This window comes from Carica papaya, chromosome 6 (genome assembly GCF_054855325.1).
Source record: "Carica papaya isolate Zhongbai chromosome 6, ASM5485532v1, whole genome shotgun sequence".
Lineage (NCBI taxonomy): Eukaryota > Viridiplantae > Streptophyta > Magnoliopsida > Brassicales > Caricaceae > Carica > Carica papaya.
In genome coordinates this window covers 34,717,048-34,736,431 of record NC_142314.1, presented here as the reverse complement: position 1 = coordinate 34,736,431, position 19,384 = coordinate 34,717,048, and the positions used below count along the sequence as shown (strand labels likewise).

General features: G+C 35.8%; 1 protein-coding gene across 2 annotated transcripts in view; it reads right to left on the bottom strand.

Moving 5' to 3' along the window:
• Window positions 1-19,384, bottom strand: part of ILA (putative protein kinase regulator ILITHYIA) — a 38,578-nt gene that overhangs the window by 9,522 nt on the left and 9,672 nt on the right. For both annotated transcript variants that reach the window (XM_088222742.1, XM_088222743.1), the window contains 33 exons: window positions 16,828-17,130; window positions 16,622-16,738; window positions 16,378-16,479; window positions 16,151-16,300; window positions 15,463-15,627; window positions 15,037-15,213; window positions 14,123-14,245; window positions 13,888-13,968; window positions 13,652-13,768; window positions 13,247-13,419; window positions 12,585-12,662; window positions 12,337-12,484; window positions 11,574-11,696; window positions 11,423-11,479; window positions 11,232-11,342; window positions 10,949-11,140; window positions 10,665-10,838; window positions 9,239-9,349; window positions 9,083-9,152; window positions 8,806-8,884; window positions 8,422-8,524; window positions 8,065-8,235; window positions 7,854-7,976; window positions 7,655-7,768; window positions 6,134-6,240; window positions 5,958-6,009; window positions 5,764-5,870; window positions 5,596-5,655; window positions 5,389-5,503; window positions 5,109-5,219; window positions 4,882-5,019; window positions 4,688-4,810; window positions 4,336-4,407 (listed from right to left, as the gene is read on the bottom strand). In XM_088222742.1, coding sequence (XP_088078868.1) covers window positions 4,336-4,407; window positions 4,688-4,810; window positions 4,882-5,019; window positions 5,109-5,219; window positions 5,389-5,503; window positions 5,596-5,655; window positions 5,764-5,870; window positions 5,958-6,009; window positions 6,134-6,240; window positions 7,655-7,768; window positions 7,854-7,976; window positions 8,065-8,235; window positions 8,422-8,524; window positions 8,806-8,884; window positions 9,083-9,152; window positions 9,239-9,349; window positions 10,665-10,838; window positions 10,949-11,140; window positions 11,232-11,342; window positions 11,423-11,479; window positions 11,574-11,696; window positions 12,337-12,484; window positions 12,585-12,662; window positions 13,247-13,419; window positions 13,652-13,768; window positions 13,888-13,968; window positions 14,123-14,245; window positions 15,037-15,213; window positions 15,463-15,627; window positions 16,151-16,300; window positions 16,378-16,479; window positions 16,622-16,738; window positions 16,828-17,130 — 4,047 coding nt within the window. The remainder of the gene's footprint in view (window positions 1-4,335; window positions 4,408-4,687; window positions 4,811-4,881; window positions 5,020-5,108; window positions 5,220-5,388; window positions 5,504-5,595; window positions 5,656-5,763; window positions 5,871-5,957; window positions 6,010-6,133; window positions 6,241-7,654; window positions 7,769-7,853; window positions 7,977-8,064; window positions 8,236-8,421; window positions 8,525-8,805; window positions 8,885-9,082; window positions 9,153-9,238; window positions 9,350-10,664; window positions 10,839-10,948; window positions 11,141-11,231; window positions 11,343-11,422; window positions 11,480-11,573; window positions 11,697-12,336; window positions 12,485-12,584; window positions 12,663-13,246; window positions 13,420-13,651; window positions 13,769-13,887; window positions 13,969-14,122; window positions 14,246-15,036; window positions 15,214-15,462; window positions 15,628-16,150; window positions 16,301-16,377; window positions 16,480-16,621; window positions 16,739-16,827; window positions 17,131-19,384) is intronic.

Sequence of the window (19,384 nt, the reverse complement as noted above, 5' to 3'; positions counted from 1 at the left end):
CAAACTCCTCTAAATTATTTAAAACTTATGCTCCGTGTTCCAGCAATAAAAAAATTGTCACTGCTGATGGTTCAGTAACTATAGTAACAGGAATTGGAACCACACCACTTAATCCCTACCTCACTCTTCAAGATGTTCTCTATGTACCAAATCGTGTACAAATCTTATAAATATTAATAACCAAATTATCTCATAATGTTAACTATAAAATTATCTTTTCTTATTCTCTTTCTAAAATTTCAAGACCAGAATTCAGCAAGGATGATTGGATGCGCCACGGCTTGGGACGAATAAGCACTATTCTCTCCACCACCATATTAGACAACCCATGGTTATATAACAAGAGATTAGGATACCCCTTTTTCTCCACCTGTTTTTTTCTTTATTTTCTAATTGCAATAATGAAAGTTCATAAAGCAATGTGGATGTACTTTTAACGTGTCTGACAACTTACAGCATCTGAACTATTTGGGCTTGCTGGGATTAAATTGGGTGATGGCTGATGGCCGATAACGTGAGTAGCGAGCTGTGGGCTTCGGAGGGCTTTTGTAAAAAAAAAAAGACATTTGTTCCTAATTCCACTAATTATTTTTTGAATTGTGTGGAAGGAAAGAAATGCGGAGGCTTTTGAGGGTATTGAGACTAATTTTACAAATATTAGAGATAGATAGATTCACATTTTTATCTCTATTTTGTTAGGCCATGACATCAAATATTGAGATGATTTTGAGATTGTCATAGACAATTTGATTGACTTGTAACTATGTTTTGTATATGAGTGGTACCCCCTTCATACTTTTGTGCATAAAAATATTTTTCTTATATTTCAAAAAAAAATAATAATGCAATGTGTATGAACTAGCAAAGTACTGGCACTTAACTTTCATTCCTATTAATAACAGAAGTAAGATTTCATTTCAGTTGATTCATATTGATGCTTGAGATCTTGTAATCTTAATAATATTTCTAAGATGCGGCAACTTGTTTCCTTTATTGAGTACCATACTTAAGTTACTTGACCTTTTATATTGAAATCTAAAACAGAACTTATTCCTATTATTTCCCAGTTTTATAACATGATTAAAAAACAATTTGGAGCCACAATTAAATGTTTTAAAACTGATAATGCCTGAGATTATTTTAACTATACCATAACTGTCTTCTTTCAAAGTAAGAGAAATATTCATGAGTTTTCCCGTGCCATACTTCAGCACAAAATGGAGTTCTAGAAGGAAAAAGGAACTATCTGCTTGCTACCACACATGTTTTTTTGTTTCAAAACCATGCACCAAAACACTATTGAGAAGAAGCCATGTTAATTGCCACGTACTTATCAATCGATTTCCATCTAGACTACTAGACTTTGGAATTTCAGTGGAATTTCTAACTAACTTATTTGCAGGCCTATGAGACACCAATAACCTTATACACTCTTGTTTCCAGGTGTATTGCACATCTTCACGAGAGAAACTCAACCTAGGGAAATCAAGTGTCTTTCTGAGTTATTCTTCCACTTCAAAAGGGATACAAGTGTATCACCCATCCACAAAGAAATTTTATGTTCTACTGATGTGACCTTTGTTAAGACTTAATCATTCTTCAATCAACCTTACCTTATAGGAAAGACTATAGTAAAAGATAAGGGAGACTTATAAGACTCATTTCTTGAAATTCCTCTCCTACCTTCAGATACTCTGCCTTCAAATATTTATTATCTAAGCACATCACCTCAGTAGAAGATCACAACTCACAAAAAGAATCCAAACCTCACTAGATGAGCCTAACCCACAACCTATATTGGACCCACGTTTTGTCCAGGCATATTCAAGAAACAAAAACTCCAACCTTGATCTGAAGCAAGTTCAGGAATTTAAGCCAAACACTGGAAGTAAGGTAAAAACTATGAGAATCATTGTCTTTCTGATACTGATTTACCTATTGCACTTAGAAAATAAACTAGAAAATGCACCAAACATCCAGTCTATCAAATCCAATTTTGTATCTTTTGAAAACTGTTCTTCCAACTCACAAAAAAATTCTCATAAGCATGAATACAATATCTATTCCAAAAAGTTTATCTGAGACTTTAACCAACGAGAATTAGAAAATTGCTATGAATGTTACAATATAGGAACTTGGAAAATGGTGAACCTACCTAAAGGGAAAAAGAATCTTTAGGCTGCAAAAGGGAGTTCACTATTAAACAAGAAAATACTTCAACCTTGGTCTAAAGTAAGTTCTGGAATTTGAGTGGGGCACAGGAAGTAAGGTGAAAACTATGAGAATCACTATTTTTCTGATATTGATTTACCTATTGTACTTAGAAAATAGACTAGAGAATGCACCAAACATCCACTCTATCCATTCCAATTTTGTGTCTTTTGAAAACTATTCTCCAGCTCACAAAAAATTTCTTATGAGCCTGAATACAATATCCATTCTGAAAAATTCATCTAAGACTTTAGCCCGCAAGGAATAGAAAAATGCTATGAATATTGAAATGCAGATACTTGAGAAAAACTAGACTTGGGAAATGGTGGACTTACCTAAAGGTGAAAAACCTATAGGCTGCTGAAGGATGTTCACCATCAAATATAATCCTGATGGAACTACTGAGAGATACAACGGAAGTTGCTGCCTAATAGATATACTCTGACATACGGAAACCTTCGTACCTATGGCAAAAATGGATACAATATGTATCCTATTATGCTTACCTACTAATTTTAATTGGCAGTTACTACAGTTTGATGTGAAGAATGTATTTCTACATGTGAAATTGGAAGAGAAATTTTAAATGGAAAATGTTCCAAGTCCGAAATAAAGAAGAATAAGGTATTTAAACTCAAAAAAGCACTTCATGAACTTAAACAGTCTCCAAGAGCATGGTTTAGAGGATTTGCCAGAGTAATGTTATCCATAAACTACAAACAGAGTCAACAAGATCACGCCTTGTTCATCAAGCACTTGGAGGCAGTGGGAGTCACACTCCTACTGGTGGACGTAGACGATATTATTGTTACATTGAATTATGAAGGAGATGACACAACTCTCAAGCAATGCTTGGTGAAAGAATTTGAAATTAAAGAGTTAGAAAGATTAAAGTACTTCCTCCATATAGAAGTGTCCCACTCTAAGACTGGCATATTCTTAGCAAAAGTACATTCTAACTATTTTAAGGGAAACTAGCAACCTGGCATGTAAATTTGCCAATACCTCAGTTGATCCCGATCACAAAATGCGACTCTAGAGAAAGGAGCTGAGATAGATCAGAGATTGGTGGAAAAGCTAATATATTTATCAGATACAATGCTAGACATTGCATATGCAATAAGAGTAGTGAATCAATTCTTGCACAAACCTAAAGAAGTGCATTTGTCGGTACTCCAAAAAAGGGAATTATGTTCAAGAAAAACAATGGACTGCTCCTTGCAACGTATGCTGATGCTGACTATGTAGGTTCATTAGTTGACAAAAGACCTACATCTGGATACTGCACATTTCTTAGTGAAAACCTAGTGACTTAGAGTAGTAAGAAACAAAATGTTATATCCCAATCCAGTGTTGAGTCAGAATCTAAGGCTATTTCCCAAAGGGTGTATTAACTCATATAGCTGAAGATAATTTTGGAAGATTTGAAGATTCACTAGAATCAACCTATGAGGCTCTGTTGTGATAATAAGACAGCAAATAGCATCGCCCCACAATCATGTATAACATGATAGGACGAAACATATTGAAGTAGGTTAACATTGTATCAAGAAAAAACAGGAGAGTAGATTGATATCCAGACCGTACATAAGCAAACACTACTTTGCAACTTGCAGATGTATTGACTATGGTTTAAGTAGCCCCGAGTTTCAGAATATTATTGGCAAGCTAAAAATGAAAAATCTCTTTCACCAACTTGAGAGGGAGTGTTGAGAAGTGTACGTGTGTAAGTGAGTAAAAGATATATTAGTACTATTTCCATTTGGTGTAATCTTGCTAATTAACTGGATTTTCTTATATGATTGTTAAGTACTTGTATATATAGGGTCTCAATATTTAATAAAATATAATTCATTCTTCCACAACCAAAAAGAAAGTTTTAGAGCTGGAAAGCAATAAAGTAAACTTTAAAACATCACTAAATTAAGAAAAAAACCATATATTCAATTTATTCTAGTGTAAGTCATTTTGTTATATAACCTAACACTAAAAAGACTTTCGGAGCCCACAAATAATTTTGCAGAGAATATTTGAATCTGAGAAAAAAAAAAAAAGAAGATTAGACCACACTCTGTCCTGCAACCACAATTTTAATGGAGTCAAGAAGGCTAAGAGAAAGCATACCTGTAGAAAGATTGGAAGCAGTGGCTGGAGGGCTTTCGGCAGACAGAATCCAGGAATAAGAATGGCTCCTCCCTGCAGATTTATTGAACATAATGCATATTCAAATTAACCCTTTCAAAAGGGAATAAAGAATACAACCTAGAATGAAAATTCTACCAACAAGAAAGATAAAGGGATACAAGTCATTCTCCAGTGGCAAAGAAAGAAAGGGAGAAAAGGACTAGGCTTAACAGTAGTATAGCAATGAGGCAAACGATCTGCCACCTGATTTGGAACACAGTCCAGAGAAAAGGAAAGAGCCAATGCATGGTTTTGCATGGAATATTAATTATATAACATGGCATTGACTCACCTTTCTTCTCCTACGTTCTCTGTCTCTGGATGTACAAACAGCATCACGAACCAGTTTTATATATGAAGAAAGTAAGTCTTTGGGAACTGAAGCAACAATCCTTGACAAAGCTTCCCAAGCAACCTGTTGGACGGACAGTAAGACAAACTGATGCATTGATGGTCAACACCTATTCATGAACAAATAATAAGTACCGCTACTGTAGCTGAATCTGGATCACTGAGCAAAACAATCATGGTGGATATCATGTTAGGTGCCTCATCAACCAAATACAGCTTGCTGTTTTTGAAAAAATATCCTATCAAATATGATGAACTTCTTCTGACAGAAGCCTGAAATTATACAAGCAAAGAAGCTGAGTGGGAAGGGAGGTGACACAAAGACAGAATAAGAGAGGAAATTGAACATATATGAGGTATACCACACTGTCAGCAACTCCTCTCAGGAGCTCTGATATTAAAAACTCGACACCTTCCTCATCGATAACCAAGACAACAGTTTCTGCCGCTTTCCTTGCTAAATTTTGAACATCCTGTATTATCAATGAGTTATAAACAATTTATGGAATGAAGATCAATAAAAGATGCACTCATGTTCAAGGTTAACATTTATCCAAAATATTAACAGAAAAAAGAAAAGGAGGGAGAGAAAAATAACAACATGCTGGTAAAGAGGGTAAAGCATCAATATTAGAAGCATACCACGTCATCATCACCCATTGCAGAGAGCAAAGCAGGAAGTATAGTTCCAAGGTGAGAATTCAGGCCACGACCAGCAACTTCTGCTAAAGCCCCCAAAGCATGTGCATTAAATGCACTGCAGAAATATCAAAAACTCTTAGTAAATAATAAATAACTAAAGAACCTGATAAAAAGTAATAGTTTTAATGGCAGTGAAAAGACACATACGAAAGGGGAAGATGGACCAGCTTGGGCAATATATGAGGCAGAACAGCAGTCGTCCTGACACTGAGATTGATAAAAAGAGCACTTTAGTGCATGGCAAAGGCAGAAATAATTAAGAAACTAAAAATGCCAAACACAATTCAAAGTCAAAATACCAAGGTAAAGTGTGACCTTAATATTTGTTTCAGCCCATCCAGGGCGGTATCAGAAGTTTCATCATCCTCCAAGGCATGAAGAAGAGTTGGAACAATTTCATCAATTGCTTGCATTCCAGCACTCTACATTATGATAATATGAAAAATCACTCTGCAATTTGCTGTGCTAAACATAGGAACATTAAGTAACCTAGGAACCAAAAGCAAAACCTTGTATAATGTGCTGAATGCTATGCCCGCCGACTCACGAACCTCGGCAACACTGACCAAAAACAAGAAATAGTTGTTCATGCAATATTGAGAACAGCTATATATATAGAGAGAGAGAGAGAGATAGAAGGAGAGGGAGTATCTCTAGCTGAATCAAGAAGTGGAGTATCACAAACCTGTCACAAAGGGCTGTCCGAATGGTAGGAATTAGCTCATCCATGAAACTCAACAACTGACTCTTGCCAGCACTAGCCATCACTTCACTCAAACCGATGCATACACCCTGTCATTTGCAAATATTAGAACCACATTGAGAAAAAGATTAGACAAACAGATAGGCAGAAATAGACACGTGGCCTTCACTTTGCGATAACACAATACCTTGTACAGTCAGGAATAGCACTGAAGAGAACCTAACACAATCTCTCATATATTGACGACTACAGCTATAGACAATGAGAAAACTCACAGAAACCTAAGAACAATTAATCTCTCTGAATTCCACCATCACCAAAACCAAGGCTGTATGTTTTTACCTACCAGAGGTAATTACATCACATGTATATTATGGCTAGAATGTTAATCAGATGACAAGGAGGAAATAAATGGGAACTTTTACTTGAAGGAAGGGAAAGACAAAAAAGCTGACTTATAACAAAGTAAAGTTCTAGCAAAATTAATTGCAACACAGATAGTTTTTCTGGCACCACCTTAACTTTGCCTTTCAGCCCTTTCGGGTCTTAGAGAACAAAGACACCAAAAATTTCTACAGATTTCAACGTTAAAAATGTTGCATTGGCTGAACAATTCTAAATAAATAATTCAATAATCAAGAACAATCTTAAATGGAATCATACATGAGCAGAACTCCTTAGGTTCCTTGGGTTTACTACCATACCTTTCTTCTAAAAAAGAAAATCTTAAATGGAATTCCTAAACAAGATGTGAAATGGTACATCTTAGTGGAAATGTATTTAAACGTTGCCACATTCTAAATTAAGTAGAAACGCATGGATGCCTTGTGCAGCATGTTTAGAACCATGAAATAGCTTCTTTTTTTTTTCTTTTATAAAAGTGTAATATGTATTGCTATAAGCACCAACTGGTGCAGATCATGTACAATTATTTACAGCTTAATCCTCCAAACAGAAAGTATTCCTAAACATTTGGACCTTAATCGGAGGATGACCCGAAAGCAAAAATTTTAGGGTCCTAAGCCATCTATTTTTCAGTACATCAAAACCCTTAATATCCTCAATTCCATCAAAAGCTCTACAATTCCTAACTTTCCATTCAACCCACAAAATACTAAGAGGAATAATGTCTGCCAAAAAACAGCAGCTTTTCAAACTCTCCCAAGCCCCAATCTCCTCCCTTACCGATCCCGACATGACCCAGCTGATTCCTAGGCATCTGTACACCCCACACCACAGTGGATAAGTAGCAGGACAGAACCATGAAATAGTATCTACAAATTATCAATTAATTAATTTTGTAATAGGAAAAAACATTTATTCATCAACAAGGTGAGTGCTATCCAGTACAAAGAAATGGTCCTTGAAAATGTTACGGAGGTATCCTTGGCTTCTAGTTTAACGATAACATGACCACATATGAGGAAGAAGTTTTCAGCATTTTAGAAGAACTAAAGTAGGATAAAATCTACAATCATTTACAGGAAAACAAAAAAGACATACTTGTCTTCTGCTAGCATTTGGATCCTTCAACCCACGAGATAATATTGGAATTATCAATGGGAGGACTCTTTCACCAAGCTTCTTAACAAGCTCTCCCAATGATCTTCCCGCAACCTACATGAAAATTATGCTTTATGATTGCAAAAATTCTAAAGCAACTCGAAGAAAGATCCTATAATAGGAATATTAAGCAAAAGACCTGTCGTCTTTCAGAAGATGATGATGCAAGGGATGTAATCAAAGTATTCATCAGAACAGGCATGATTTCCTTGAGAGTCTTAGGAGTATTTGCTACTATTGTCTTCCATACATGTAAGGCAGCCTGAAAAGAGAAGGGTTAGATGTTATTCCAACAATTGAATCTCACTAAAGTCACAAAAACAAGCAGGTAGGATTTGTAACATCATTACCTGACGTACTGATATGCTAACATCAGTTCGAACCATATATAATGCAGCAAGAACCTCATTACGCTTTTCCCTTCCAAGCACCTCAATAATAGCACGTCCATGTGCTTCAGTACTAGAGCCCTCATCATCACTTCCTCCCTCAAGTAGAGCTTTCCCAGAAGTCCCAGCAACCTGGGAAGATAAAGACAATACAGAATAACTAGTGAATTCCTTTCATCATAACAGGAAAAAATGAAATAGTTTAGTCAAAGGCAACTTCATGTCCATTTTCATAAGTGAACTAACATTTGTGCTTCTTTCCTAAATTCAAAGAAAAAAACAAACATATAATTTCACCAACTGTCAAAGGTTATAAACCTTAAACAAGAGATCTCCCAACAGTTCAACAGAACTTTGCCGAATTCGCCAATTGTCACTGAAAATACCATCCTCTACAGCTGGAAGGAGCAGAGGTAAGGACCTGCCAGAAACGTATACGGATAGTTTCAGAAAAAAGAAATACCTCACTAAATAAAAATCAAAACCATTACATCCAATTCCCAGATAATGGGAAGCATGGATCTTATGAAAATTTTTTAAGCTACAGACTGTTAATTTAATATGGGAAGCATGGATCTAAATATTTTCCTTTGTAAAAGACCTATCTTAATTTTGCCCATATTTTCCAGCATTCCAAAGTGCATGCTCGAAGACATAAATAGAGGAAAAAACAACAGAAGAAAACGAAGTCTGAGCATTTACGTTGTTGCATAGTGCTCAACCAAGACATGGCCAGCACCTAGTGCTGCATCCCGCACAGATTCATTCTCATCAGCAAGACCTGTACATCATAAGTAGCAGTCACTCAAAAAAATGTAACAAGGTTTCCCAATGAATATAAGCAACCAGAGTATACAATCCACCCAGAATTACCATTGCATATGAGCAACCAGAGAATTGAAGACATTATAGTTATTTATACACACGAGAGAAAGAGGAGGGAGAGAGAGAGAACTGATGAAGAGACAGAGAGACTTACCATCTAATATAGCAGGCAGCACCTGCTGTAGATAGTTCTGGAATTGAATGCCTAAGGACCTTGGCAGATACTGCAATCAAACATTGCCAATTAAAAAGAGAAAATCAAGCAAACCATTCACTTAACAATCAAAATCTGGCGGTGCCTTCTGTTTACCTTGAAAAGTGTCAGATATCCATCACGAACAGATGCTCTTTGATGAGAACAGTTACGAATAACATCAGGAAGTACATGCTCAAAGTAGTCTGTACCAAGAGCAGCTAAAACCTATAGACAAAAGGAAAAGACTTCTTATAACTAATAAACCTTCTAAGAAAGGCAAAGAAAGGACTGAAAAAATTAGTGCAAGCAGGAAACAAACAAGAAATCCCTTGAAGATTGAAAATCGATAAGAAATGAATATAGAAAGCAAAGACTTCAACCTGTGGCCATAAAAAGGTAACATGACCAACAAATTAACCCCAACTTAGCTTAGGGTTTTTCCCTGTTATTTACTAGTTGTCTTAGAACAAGGAAACACATTCTGGTATTGGCATAACTCCTATAAGGTATCATTAGTTTGGATTAAAATAATGTAACTTTTTACACAATTAAACAGGTGAATTTTCTTCTACCATGACTGGTAGGTGCTTTTGGTTAAAAGAAAAAGTAAAATTTTAAGGAGTTTATCGACGAAGTATAAAGGTTATTCTTACACTGATTGTAATGCAAAAGTATAATAAAGTAATCATTATGTTTATGATATAAAAATAGTAAAATATATTAATAATGTAACAAAGAAAAAATTTTGAAAAGTAACACTAGGAGTCCTGCACAGCTTGTGGTCTTATATGAGCACAACCAGTCCCAAGGTCAAAATCACTCTTGTTGTGACAGGTGTGTGGTTGCAACAAGCCCTACTTACCTAGCTGTGAGTCCTTTGACTGTTCTCTGATTGCTAGTTGTGGTTATTCGTGATTGTTGGTTATAATTGAATACTGACTTGCAGTGGTTGTAATTTAAAAAATATAAAACAATTACTTTCACAAATGAGTTTCTCCGATCTTTTTATAAATGATTTTATTTTATTTCACTTAAATTAAGCAAAGAAGTGGCAAGAAAGAACAGTGTTTATTTTGGTGGATCCTTAACTTTAAGCACTAACCAAGCCCTGACAAATGAACACTAAATGCTGTATGAATGTTGTGAGAAATCCACATCTACTCAAAGTAAAAGAAGCTTTGAAGCCTTGAGTAATCATTTAAAGTTATACAAGAACCAATCAATGGGATTGTTCTGCCTTTTCTAATGCAAGTTCACCAAGCATATACTTTTGCTAGCAGATTTAAATACAGGAACTAATGATGATTTACCAAGGAAAACAATCTAAATAAACACGTCATTTTTTTCCCTTGACTTGATAATTTTAAATACCAAATATAATTCAAAGACCTAAATGTGCTATATGATGGAGACTTGAATTGGGATACAGAATTGACCCCAAAAGACCAGTCATGCTAACTAAAAACAGAATAACACAATAGCAAATATTCTAGGTTAATGAAAAAATGAGAAGTAATGTTGTGTAATCATATATTCGAACCTCACTCAGTCCTTGAGCAGCGCCAGAGCGCTCAACATTGCTATTATCAGATTTAAGAGTGTCAAACAACCATGGAAGAAGATCTGGAAAGTTTTCCTCTCCCATTCCTCTGATGAGGGATCCAACAGCTCTTGCTGCAACAGACCGAACTTCTGGGATTGGATCCACAAGAACCTGTTCATGTTTTGAATATGAAATAATAAGGGATTACAATGAAACAAGAAGTTAATAAGCCTGTATATGTAACTACTACAAACCCAAAAAAAAAATTTAAGAAGAGGGACCTTTTTAACTTCAGGGAGGAGCAACCCTATATAAGGAATCATATCCTTTGGTTCTGTAACTAAAGAACACATATTTCCAACTATTTGGGCAGCTTTCTTTTTAGTCTCAGCACTCCTTTCTCTTAGACCTCTGTGCACTATTGGTACTAGCAAAGCAAGGGAAGGAGCATCTACTGAATTAACAAAAGTTGTCTGCAAGAAACCAAAAAAGAAATAAGGAAACAAAATAAAAAAAGGAACGAAAATGTAATACCGAGAACAATTTAAAGCACACATTCCTTACTTGAAGGAGAATATCAAGAGAGTATTTTGTATAGTCATTGGGATCTGAAAGAGCCATCAGAAGAGTAGGTACGAGAGAAGAAATTTCTGGATTCTTTATCACACTTCCAACCTGAGAAAGTGACTAAATTTATTAGGAGAAGAAAAAAATCAATAAGACCTGATGGAAACAATAGCAACACAGATTGTAACCTGCTGCAGGGCCATCTGCCCAGCTGACTGTACTTTGGGATGTGTATCTGTTAAAACCTGTAGTTTGAACAAAGATTTTAGAAGTTCAGAGTTCAGAGAGCCTCAGTTAGCAACCAAAACTAAAGAGTAAGCAGCGTGCATAACAATATACCTCTGTCAATTTTGGCACAATCTTAGGGAGGCATTGCGAGAGCTGCTGAGGAGCACAATAGGCCATAGCACCAAGTAGCTGTACACTGCTTTGCTTCGTTCTCCAAGCTTTATCTTCAAGGCCCTGCCGGAATATGTGCTCATGAAACATTTTATGGATGTAAATGACACACAGGATATCGACAAGGACAATTTCAGAAATAAGCCAAAAGAATTAGTATGGTTAGGAGAGGAAGAAACTCGCAGCATTTGTCTTACTCTCCACTTTGAGTAACAATGAAAGAGGAACTAGAGAGTTCCAAAGGGAAAAAGAAAAAGCACCACAATCAATAAGAAATACTTGGCTGCATAACCATATATTTTTAGTCCAGTCATTCAACAAACCTAGGTTCTTCTAGATTTCATAGATCTTTTGATGTAAAGGTTAGTTCACATACGATATGTAGATTAACAACTAAATTTTAGTCCAGTCATTCAACACACCTAGGTTCTTCCAGATTTCATAGATATTTTCACGTAAAAACTTAGTTGTTAGTCTACACCTTGTCTATCGGCAGCACCCTGACGCATTTTCAAAAAGTTTTCATGCTATATGTTGGAAAAGAATTGACTTTAGTAAAATACAAAAACTATGCAAAATTCATCCAGTTTCTAAGCATAACTCATAAAATTGGCAAAGCTTGACCTTAAATCTAACTAATTATAATAAGCCATCATCCCAAAGAGTAGAGGAAACTAATGTCATTAAGTACTGAACCTATTACCTTTAACAGAGATGGAAGGACAAGCTTAACTCCTTGTGCACTAAGTTGGGACATCATTGCACGAGCAGCACATTCAGCAGCTTCACGAACAGCGACAACTTGGTCAGAGAAAGACACTAAAAGCATGGGAAGCATTTGAATCACGTACCTGAACCAAAAGAATGAAGGAAAAAATTAGCTAAATAAATCATATAGTAAGCTTCTATGTCAAGGATCTCACTTTTTTACTAGAATAACCATCTACTTACGGCTCAAATAATCTTCCGAGCTTTTCACAGAGGCACTCAAATGCCAGTAAAGCTCCTTCACGTCTTTTCGCAGAATTTCTATAAAAAAGAGAAAAAACAATGTGCATCATTTAGTTGTTCAAATTTGACTCAGCCAGATAGGGTTCTACAGTAAGGAGCAGAGATGATAAAATATCAACCGAAAATAAGTTGATGAAAAAATAAAAGTTCAAATAACTAAGCTCAATTTGAATGAAAAGAAAAAAAATAAAAATTCAGAATAATAGTAGCTCAAGCTAGATAATCATATAACAAATTTACATGAAGCAAAAGTGTACCAGCTCAAATCAATTCTATGTTGTGTAGAGTGTTTTGAGATTTCATTATATAGAATATTATATATTATGGTTAAGCAGCCATGGAACAAACTTTCACTACCATTCTTTCGTACATGAGCTGTCCCCCATTTTTGCTTTGCGAATGTTATTCTTCCTTTTTCCTTTAAAAGTTGGAACTTAAAAAAAAGCTTATTCATCACAAGGTTCCTCACTTTTCCAGAAATATTCACATGCATATTTTAGTGACATATTCTTAGGTCTGTACATCAGAAAGACAAAAAATCAATAAAGTCTCTTATGTGATGAAAAATGCATATTGATACCAGTAGATGGTAACCCTCATACCTATCAGCAAGGCCATCTCGTAATGCAGCCACTATCCCATAATTCTTCAAGCAAGAAAGTCCAAACCCCCTCACTACTCCAGCAAGTCCAAAAGCAGCTCCTCGGCGTTCACCATATTTGTCACTTTTCATCAGTTGATCCAACAATCTAGAAACAAGTGCCATTGCATCCTCCTAATGAAAGAAATTAAGATGTTAAAACTGTCACTAACACCAGCACAAGGGACACAAATACTCGAAATTCGCTTTTTCTTTCACTTCCAATGCAAGAATTAATTCATGCTCTGCCTTACTGTTTTACAACTCAAGCATAATTCCGAAATGCATTTTCAGACGAAACTAAATCAAAAGAGAAAAGTAGTACAATTCAGACGAATATGTCCATCATTTGCCACATAATACATACTTGCTTTGATTGCATAAGTGGAGAGAGGCAAGTTGAAACTGCACGTTGCACAGCTTCTGAAGGAGTGTTTAAGACATCTAACAACTTCTCCACAACAGCGTGTACTTTTGGATCATCCTGTTTTTATTTTAAACAAGAAACTTTAGGATCATCCTGTTAGGATGTGAAGTTGTCAAAATAAATAAGAAAAACACAGGCTTATTTCCAAGAAAAATTAAGGAAAAAACATACACTACCTTTTTCAAGTGCTTTGCTAGAGCTCCAGTGAAAATAACAACACCTTCACGAACCAAATCGTATTTTTCTTCATCCGATGCCTAAGTAAAAGAAAATTTTCAATAAATATAATATGGACCATGTCCCAGCAACATTTATACGAGAAGATGGTATTACTGCAAGTCGATACAAAGAATAGAAAAAGGATACAAAAACTGAGGAAGGAAGTATTTCTAGTCTAGGAGGGAGATTGACCTTCTTATTTAAGTAATTCTCAAAAATCGGAAATAATAAGGACACATTTTCTCTGCCATGCTTATCAATAATCATAATACCAGCATTAATCATCCTTCCACGAACATCTGCATTGGGATCAGCCTGCAACATCACAGTATTCAGAGACTTAAAAGGAAACTTTCTGGCTTCTTGTTTATACTCATTTTAAAAGGAATAATGTCCCAAGCTTAAAAGGTGTCTAAATGAAACAAATACTACTGAGACTCAAACCCGTAAGGCAACAGAAAGAAAATGAATTTTTCTTTCTTAGTATGGAAGTTTAATATACAAAAAAAAAAGAAAAAAAAAATTGGAAGTTATGACAACAGATAAATTAACAAATACTTTTGAAGCAATTTCCATGCCAAGTATGAAACAAAAAAAAATCATTCCTGTATTTGAAAAATGCATGGAGAAATTCATTGCTTTGCAAAAAAAATAAAGCTATTCTCCAAATCAATTTTGCTGCTATTGCTTGGTTCACCCCTAATTAACAACCAAAAATGTTGGCAGAGACTTTTCGACACAACTTTATGATATTAAACGATATATTGTGAGAAGGCTCCTCAAACGTTCATCTCTGATAGTGGCACCAGAAGAAAAGCCATTTAGTTAAAAACAAAATTTTCAGCTAACTAAGCCCCCATTTCATTATACTCTAAACTCCGAAACTGAAGATAATTTCTTTACTAAGCAAAATAACATGTAAAATTTTTTGGTTAAAAGATTACAAAAAAACCAGAAAAAGACAACCAAGTGCCATTAAAGACAACAATTAATTTCAAATTTCTCAAATGCCAAATAAATTTCCAATAGTTTGTACTCTATGACAGTCTAGCATATATACTGCAACTTCGCGAAGCTTCTCAAGTAAATGGAAGAAGAAACCATACAAGGGCCCGTGAAATTAGAAATGTCATAACAACAGGAAGGTCCTTTGTCCTCAAAACATCAGCAGCAGAATGCAATGCCAATGCTATTCCTTGTCTGCCTATCCAGCCAGCATCAACATTGGCTTCATAAGATCCAGCATCGCGGATATATAAAGAAAATAAAGTAGATAGAGACTCCTGCACATATCACAAATTTTAGAAAGCAACGCTGTTCAGAAGCATGGCACTTGACTATTTCTTTATAGAAAAAAGAATTAGTAAAGAAAAAGAATTGATATAAAAAAATGGAGGATTAGATATCCTCCCAGAAAACATAAAAAATTAAAAAAAGGAGAACTAGTTCACCTTGACCAAGACAGGTGTTTAATCTCTATCCAACAAAGACAGAGTAATCTCAAAAACCATGCAATTAACTATCAGACTGACCTGTATAGAATCTGGATTTTCATCCAATGCAGCAGCTAATGCCTCTGCCGCAGCCAAGCGAACATTATAGTTTATATGAGAAAGTGACTTAAAGATTCCTGAATAGTCAGACCCTAAATCATGCCCATAGCGATCCCATATATCCTCTGCAGCTTCTGCAACTGCCTGCATACACAGCGGACAGAGATGCATATGACACACATTATAAGCTGAACAACCAATAAATTCCAATAATTAAGGACATAACGCTATCCTACACTAGTTTCATTTAAGAAATCAGCACTTGAAATATGTAAACAATCTAGACTCCCAGTTCAAAAGGATTCTCAGCATCAAACTTGAATTATCCATACAGCCAGAACCAAAAAATTCAAGCAAAAAGGTATAGAATTAGGTTAGAAATAACTATTAAAGACCTGACTGCCAAATACTACACTTTGACAACCTACTGAAGGAGAAAAAAGACTGAATATCAGAAAATAAAAAGAAAAATAAATAATAATAAACACCCTTCAGAGATTCAAGAGCAAGTGCTAGATTTCAACAAAAAATAGTTTAGTGTCAGAAAAGGTTTAGTCACCATAAACTAAATGTAGCACAGGCAACTCAAACAGCATTTTTATGCTCACAGAAGCACAGTGTCTTCGAAACAGAATTTTACATGTATGAAAAATTGACGAAGCTAAACCTTTTCTGGATCATGCAAAGCAATCCAAATGTTTGTTCCAATTTCAGCACTCTTGGGAAGAGAACGATTAGAAACAGCAGGAATACATTTTATAGCATTTATGCATGCCATTCTCACATGGATCTCCTTTGCATAAACTCCATATAGGGCCTGCAAGAATGAATTAGGAGAGACATCATTATCAAAGAACACTTCGGAACAGTTCAAAAGAAATGTGAAATATATACCGAGGCAACTTCATCTGGTTGCAGGCCAAGACATATTTCATTTAATGCTGGTCCAATAGATGCTTGATAAGCTGGAACAATACCTAAAACATGATAAAGAGCCTGCACAATAGAAGGAGAATAGTATGACATAAGATAAATTCACCTCTCTGCCCCTCAACCAAAATCACCCAAAAAAGGGACAAAATGTGGATGAGGTTACAAATATGTACTGTAAAACATTTATAGTGTTTAGATATGCAACCGATAACATTTGGAGCCTAGGAAGTGGTAGAAGAGGATCCATGTGCAAATAAAGAATTTGAAGCACATCATCATGAAGTCCTGTCCTCTTAGGTGATAACAAAACCCGCTCCATTATCTGATGGCAAATATATATGAGAGCTACGTTAAAGAATCTGGTGCATAAAAGAACAAACAAAATCACAAATGTCAAATACAAAAGCTCACCGGAAAGACAAAAGTAAAGGAGTCTACAGGAAGGGGCCCAGATTTACATGAGACGGATAAGCCATTTACTACTCTCTCAAAAAGTCCCAACGATTGTTTTGCATCAGTTTCCTCTTCATCAACAGGTGGAATCAGGTCCAACAGCCGATGAACATCATCTGTCACAATTAGCCGTAAAGCAGTAGCAATATCAAGGGCCCAGTTACACAGAGGCTGGACTGTACATTTAGCGAGCTTCACCAAGGTTTCGTAGGCCATATCACTCACTATAGGTGAACGTAGTAATGGATCAACAAATTTAACCTGACATAATACAAAAAATGAGATTTACCAGAAAATATAAAAGCTGAGCAATATGAAGCTTTATAAATCATCCAGGAACACACAAATCTTATAAATATAACCCACTAGGAAAATCATTTTAAAATATATATCAAAATCAACTTTAGCGATTGAAGCAAACAAGGATGTGAGGTTTAGAGGGAGTTTTGTTTATGTCACCTAGCCTGACTCGACGGTATCCTACCGACAAATCCACCTTGGAAATACCACAGCCCCATGAAATTCATCGAATAGATTGTCTATCACCGGAATTGGGAACTTATCCTTCACAGTGATAACATTCAATTGTGTGTAATTTGTGCAAAACCTCTAATTTCTCTCCTTTTTCTTGACCAACACAGTTCAAGTGAATCAAATATGCTATGGTCAACATGATTATTGAATTATCTAGTACTTCTGATATTTGTTTCTCATCTTGTCTTATGGAAGTTGGACCAGCAGTATGATATAATGTTTACAGGTTCAGCCCCTGGAATCAAGCGAATAGCATGATCTTGTTCCCTTTGCATGAGAAGAGAACCCAGCACCCCAAATATGCCTTGATATTGTTGAATCAAGGCCTGCAACGACTCACTCTATTCCTCTCCTTCATGGTGCTCTTTATCATCCGCGCTTTTGCCTCATAGACATTCTACCAAGCACATGAAGCTCCTGGTTCTCCTACATCCCCCTTGTACCATTCTAATTAGTCTTTTGTCTAAGATATGCCTCAAGGTTCCCCCATTAGAGACTCATTCGCACCTTCTTCCCTTCCTTTTTGATCTCTACCTACAAGTTTTCAAGACCAAATAGCATAGAGTTGTGTTCGCCATCCAACCCATTTCAAGTACCACATTTTAATGTCCTAATTCCAGCAACTAAAATGAGTATCAGAACCACTTCTTTTGTATCACCCACTTTAGCTTTATCTTTTGTTAACTAAGCATTTTTTGGTCGTTTGCTGCTATCATTTTCAAGGGAGCAATTTGGATGAGCCATGTTGCACTATTAAGCTATCTTTTTCTTTTTTTTCTTTTTTTTTTTTGAATCTAAAAGTGAAAGTGTATTAAAGAATCAAAGGTACCAAGGGAGTATTGTCCATGTATAAGATATTTACAAGTTAGTCAAAGTATCAACTATTACTCAACATCCACCATCCTATAAATGTCATGACTCAGTAAAAGAGACCCAAAATAATGAAACACATGTCTCTTAATTTATAAATTTCCTTTTTCAGCCCATCAAAAACCCCACTGTTTCCTTCTTTCCAAATAACCTAAAAAATAGTCAAATAAATGAGTTTAGTAAATTTTTTCTTTTTACATAAGCTTTCCCCAGCCATATCCTTGACCGACCCTGCAATAACACAGGAAATCCCTACCAAAACATACACCATAGACCATAAGTTACATACCACCGGGCACCAAAGCAGCGTGTGGTTACAAGATTCTGCTGCATTCTTGCACAAGTAGCATTTTTTCACCCATATTCTGCCTCTCCTCATCAGCTTATCAATTGTCAAAGTACATCCTCTACATGCTTCCCACACAAAAGAAAAAACAATTCTAGGTGATGCTTTAGTCTTCCATACTTGCTTGACAGGGAAAACTTGCCCCCTCCCCCCCTTGCTTCCCCTCTAATGGTAAAAGTCGTTCTTATTCAGTTTCCACACAGGCTGGTCGCCATTCGAATTCAGTCAAACATTGGCCAGGAGTTGTGGCTTCATATTCCTCCACCTCCCAGTCATTCATATTTCTTGTCACGCTAACCAACCACTCCCTTCTGGAGTATCACCCCCCAGCCGCATCCATCACCAACAAGCTCTTCAAATGAGAAATGGCGAAAATCTGTGGGAATAGGTGCCTCCATTATCAATTAAAAGTAATACGAGTTTGGACCTTATATAATTTAATATCGACTTTAATTCTTGACATAACCTGATAATGAAGCTCGATATGAAATAAGCTTTATCTAGATGGGAGTTATTCCTTACCCTAACCGATCATAGCTCTTAATACCTTTCCCACGCTTCCATGATGGTACTCTCCTGCTTCAACTTATTGAATGCTTCAACCTCCTCAGCCGCTATTGCATCCCCAAATCTCATATAATGTTCTTATTTAAAGGTAGTCCAATCTATTTTATCATGTTGTGTTGCCAACACTGATACCAAGTATCAAGTTTTGCTCCAAGGAAAAAGGTATTTCTTGTTCAACGGCAGTCAACTTGGAAGTAT